Below are 5,187 nucleotides of genomic sequence, written 5' to 3' on the forward strand. Positions count from 1 at the left end.
ATTTTTACCTCTCTCTCTCCAAAAGCAAAATCTTTCCAAATTATTTACATCTAGCACCTGGTGAATTAATATTATAATATTATATAATATTAACATAATGTTCATATAATATAATATTATAATATTAATATAATAGTATATATGAGGTAACAACAAGTAGCATAAAGAAGAAACGATCAATAATCGTTTTTTAAGACCAAATTAAAATACTGAAAACACACAAAATAAGTATTTCGGAAAGGATAGCCACCTCTCTTAAAAAACACCCTTTTTGATCGTTTCTTCTTTGTATTATGGCAGGCCAATGTGGCTATGAGAAATTGTCTTTAACAACAAATACCGATGTGTTCATTCAATTGGAAAACACACACCATATTCCTTTTGTAAGTTGTTTAGTAATGTAGAACTGGCCATTATGCTGTTTCATAATACTTTCAACATTACTAACAGTTTCACTGCCAAAGCAGAATACATCGTTATAATCCAAATTTAGGGTTTTCATATTTGTGGAGCCACAAAGTACTTTAATAACAGAGATTAGCTCTTGAAGACTAAAGGGATAATGGTGAAGGGATATATAGCGCAAAGCAACAAATGTTTGTAATATTGTACTAAGATTTACTTCTACTGCCTGATGATGTAAATGTAACCCAGTAGCATCAAGAACAACTAGCTGTGAATGAAAAGCGGATAAAAAGGTTCCTAAATCAACTTCATCACTGAAAGAGTTACCACTTATGTCAAGCTCTAAAATAGATTTAGAATGAACTGAATTCATTAAGTAAATCAGATCTTTAGAATCCAATTCACACCCAGAAAGACGTAAGCTTAATAGGGGATTCTTTAGTTTATATAGTACAGATTTTAAGCACGTAATATTATTAAAAGACAAATTTAACGACCGCAATTGCGGAAGATTTCCTAGACTCTCGGAAAATGAACTCAAAGAAATTTCGGGATAATTATAACAAAAGCTAAGAGCAAAGAGGTTCTGGTAATTGGGCAGTTCCAATGTTTTCTGCATCACTGTAGTAAAATCCTTAACAGGGATCAATCCTTCAAGATAATTAATCAGTTCAAGACTTTCAAGCCTAGGTGTAGCATACGTTAATAAGTTGATTATCCCAGGCCAAGGAGGAGTGTCTGAAACAAATCCCAAATGGCCAAAATGGATCTGGAGTTTACACCTACTTTCATTATTGACTCTCGGGTTATTTTTAAAGATACCAACAACACAACTGGTGTCACACCAAGCGCTGAATCTAAAGTCTAAAATAATTTCTCTGTCGATGTCACATTTTACAGCTCTAACCGTCGACAGGAGTTTAAGAATCATAGAACCATATCCCAGATCAGCATGTTGATTATGAATACAATCATAACCCCCCTCAAAAAGTACACCTCTCAGGTCAATTGCTTTCACTGAAAAGGGCTCTTTTTTTAAAATAAGTTGTATAAATGATTTAAATATGCACATCGCATAACTCATTCGTTTTTTCAATCCAAAATACTCGCAAACATGATCAGACAAAACATCATTCAGAGAGATGCGACTAACAGGCCAGTTTCTTATGATATTTGTAACTTGTAGAGGTTCCCTTTCAAGGCATAGTAGCATTAATTTATTACATAATGAAAGTGGAACACCAAAAAAAGATTCCAAGTTAGAGTTAGCCATTACATTTAATGATAAATCTTGAAGTTTGGGAGTTACATTCTTTGAAGCTTTGCAATTCAAACAGTCCTCTTTAAACTTCAGAAGATATTTCATATGACAGCTTCCATACGTTAAGAAGGCATTAAATGGATCTAAATCTTTTCCACAAATCGCTTCAACATCATCAAGATCTTCATACATCATGTGGTTACCCTAAATAAAAAGATGTGGGGAATATGAAAGAAATTCACCTCTTAGATAAAATAGTAATGAACAAGTTTCCAATATACAAGCTTTGAAACCCATTGCAAATGCTTAAGAATTTACTTCAGATAGGTTGCTTTAAATTCTGCTATTAAGTTATGATGAAAGAATTGTTTTAGTCATGTACAATCAATTTTCTTTTTTACTAGCAAGATTTACAGAATATATGAATCTACCGAAGCTAATATTATAAGCGTTATGGTGAGGCTGCCTACTATATAGCATCAACCACTTGATATATTTATGCTGAAATAATATGGATCACCATAATCACGAGCTCTGTCTCTCCGTGGTGACCCAGTGTATTTTATTTGTTATGCGTATTATATTAATAAATTGAATTGAATTGATCCTTGCCCACAGACAACCATGTACATAGCAAAAAGTATGTTTTATTTCTGTCATGACACACAAATAAGAAAAAAAATTTAAATTTTAATACTAGTCAAAGCTTAAAAACAAGCACGGAACTTAACCCTTGTTAAACCCTCTAAGGGCCAGAGTGTTGTCTGTGCTTCCCTGAATATAAGTTTATCTTTAAAACTGTGTTTTGTTAAAACATCAGCAACAGCCAAGAGAATAAAACAGAGTAAGAGCACTTCCAGCTTTCATTTCTTAATTATAATGGGCGCTATTTCCGTGAATAATTTTCCTTTTGGTTCAGTTTTATTAAAAAATATGAAAATATATACCGAAATCGAACTTTTAAGGCACACATTGGTGACTTTTCCAGCACTCTGTTGAGAATATTAATGCAATAATTAGAATAATAATTGCATAGCAATGTATATAAAAGGAAGAAAGTGCTCATGAATATACAATATCCATGAAGTTTGATTAGTTGCTTAAAGATAAAAATCTAACGGGACAAATTAGCACCCTGCTGGTTATTTATATTTTATCATTTGCAAAAATATTGCCCTTGTTACAAATGTATATTATGTATATTTATTATATAAAAATGTACATTTTTCTCCAGAGGCAAGATCACTTATGCGTGTTTATTGTTTATTTTTCTTTTTCCAGGGGTAATCGCCAATAATAGGAACCAATAGTCCTAGAACATCGAGAAAATACACATTTGAACGGATATTTAAAGTCCTAGTGCTCTTTATAAGTAATCAAAAATATTTGGGTCACAACTAGCCTCCCCAAAAGGGAGGATATATATATATATATATATATATATATATATATATATATATATATATATATATATATATATATATATATATATATATATATATATATATATATATATATATGTATATATATATATAAATATATATATATATATATGTATATAAATATATATATATATATATAAATATATATATATATATGTATATATAAATATATATATATATATATATATATATATATATATATATATATATATATATATATATATATATATATATATATATATATATATATACATATATGTATATGTATATGTTTATTTCCCGTCATATTCCAAAAAAAATTGATGGAGTAACACGAGAAAAAACAAAAGAAACAAACATCTAAAAACGAAATCAAACTCAGCACTTATAACATGAAAAAAAAAACTATCGGAAAACACTTAGCAAAGTGCTATTACTGCCCAGGCGTGTTGTATAACGCTAATTTTGCTTTTCTACTGTACGCACTGGACTAGCTACTCCGTAACGTGTTGACAGAGTTGTATCACCGGTTCATAGAGGCAATCTAAGCATATAATGTGCATATTTTTAAAAACACTTCTTTATGTCGCTGACATCTGTCAGCGAGAAAAGAGACCAAAATGGGGCAACCGCAAGCAAATGGGGAGCTACAAAAGCATTATATGAAATAGCAAGGATGCGACTGTTAAACTTGAACTTTAGCGCTACCAACAGGTCATATGCCTTCTTAGTTTTATTCGCAAGAAAATCTTTAAGCAAGGCCCGTTTCGATTGGAGATTTTATTCCAATTGGGACTTCAAGGTACGTTAGAGGTTCTTGGTCTTGTATGACGTGCACACTAAGAGATGCAGCAACGGGATCTTGGTAATGGCGATTAAAAACTAGAATCTCACTCTTACTATGATTGAAATTGAGACCAATACGATTATATTCATCTAACAATATACGAAAGTTTTCTTCAATCCGTGCTTGTGTTCTACTTACATTCAATATGTCATCTGTATAATTTACTAATGAAACGTCTATTCCTTTGAAAATACATGTCGTGAGGGCTTTTTGCTGGGGATCGATTATATTGTTATTGAACAGGGGCGAGGAGGCCAGAGCTCCTTGTCTAATACCTTTTTTAATGGGTATTAGCAGGGTAAGATCTACAACATCAGGTAAAACAGCTACCTTTACTCTAGCATTAGCGCAGAGCCATAACTGTCAAAGGATCTGTACCACGTTTATACGCTATCAGCAGTATCTGTGCATGTATGCTGGAGTCAAAAAATCTAAACACGTCCAGCCCAGCAAAAAACAGTACTTCATCATTTTCAGTGCTATGAAGTAACTAATTTGCAATGAGATGATGAGCATGTTCACGACCTAAACCTTTCTTAAAACCGAATTGATTCTCTTGCGAGTAATATTTACTAGAGATTTCATCAATAACCAATAGCTCAAATACTTTACATAAAAAAGGAGAAACATTAATTGGCCTAAAGGAGGAATAATAGTCAGCTGACTTTAATTTTTTCAAAATAGGACTAACTAAACCAGTACTGGATAAATTGGGGACAATACCTGTAACAAAAATCCTTTGGTACAGTAGTGATAAATGTTCAACTAAGACGCAAGAACCAAATTCAAGTGCTTCATACAAATTGAATCTGCACAGTAGGTGCCAGCACTTGGCAGGCTTCTATATATTGATTCTCACTGCTGCTTGTCTTCTACATGCAGACAATTTGAGCCTTTTCTTGATGTCATGATTTCCAAATGGACCTTAAATAAAAAGTGATGCCTTTGTAAAATTAATTTTTTTTCGTGGGACCTTTAACGTTTGCCTCGGCTTGTCTTTTGTCATTATTAAAGACCATTGCTGAACCTTTTGTTTAAAAAAATTGTTTTTCTTCCTACGATTTATCTAGTCCAGGTTTTTGATTTCCCAAGGTATGGAAGGCATTGACGACCACCTTTGTTTTTTTTATTCTTCAGGTGGTGGAACAAAATTGCTTTTGTCTAAGCTTTTCTTTTGTCATTATGAAAGACATATCGCCAAAGCTTTGTTTCTTTTAGCTGTTCAGGTGGTAGGACAAAAACTTCTACTTTTT

The 5,187-nt window shown here is 32.1% G+C and overlaps 1 protein-coding gene across 1 annotated transcript; it reads right to left on the reverse strand.

Moving 5' to 3' along the window:
- Window positions 1–352: 352 nt before the first annotated feature.
- Window positions 353–4,913, reverse strand: LOC136029606 (uncharacterized). Its single transcript, XM_065708110.1, has 2 exons — window positions 4,658–4,913; window positions 353–1,870 (listed from the first exon to the last, which is right to left on the reverse strand). Exon 2 carries the CDS (start codon window positions 1,859–1,861, stop codon window positions 353–355), a length of 1,509 nt encoding a protein of 502 aa, XP_065564182.1. The 5' UTR covers window positions 1,862–1,870; window positions 4,658–4,913.
- Window positions 4,914–5,187: the final 274 nt, after the last annotated feature.

The sequence above is a fragment of the Artemia franciscana genome, chromosome 7 (genome assembly GCF_032884065.1).
Source record: "Artemia franciscana chromosome 7, ASM3288406v1, whole genome shotgun sequence".
Lineage (NCBI taxonomy): Eukaryota > Metazoa > Arthropoda > Branchiopoda > Anostraca > Artemiidae > Artemia > Artemia franciscana.

Coding starts and splice junctions, on each gene's coding strand:
- LOC136029606 (XM_065708110.1), bottom strand. CDS start 1,861: ATGATGTATGAAGATCTTGATGATGTTGAAGCGATTTGTGGAAAAGAT.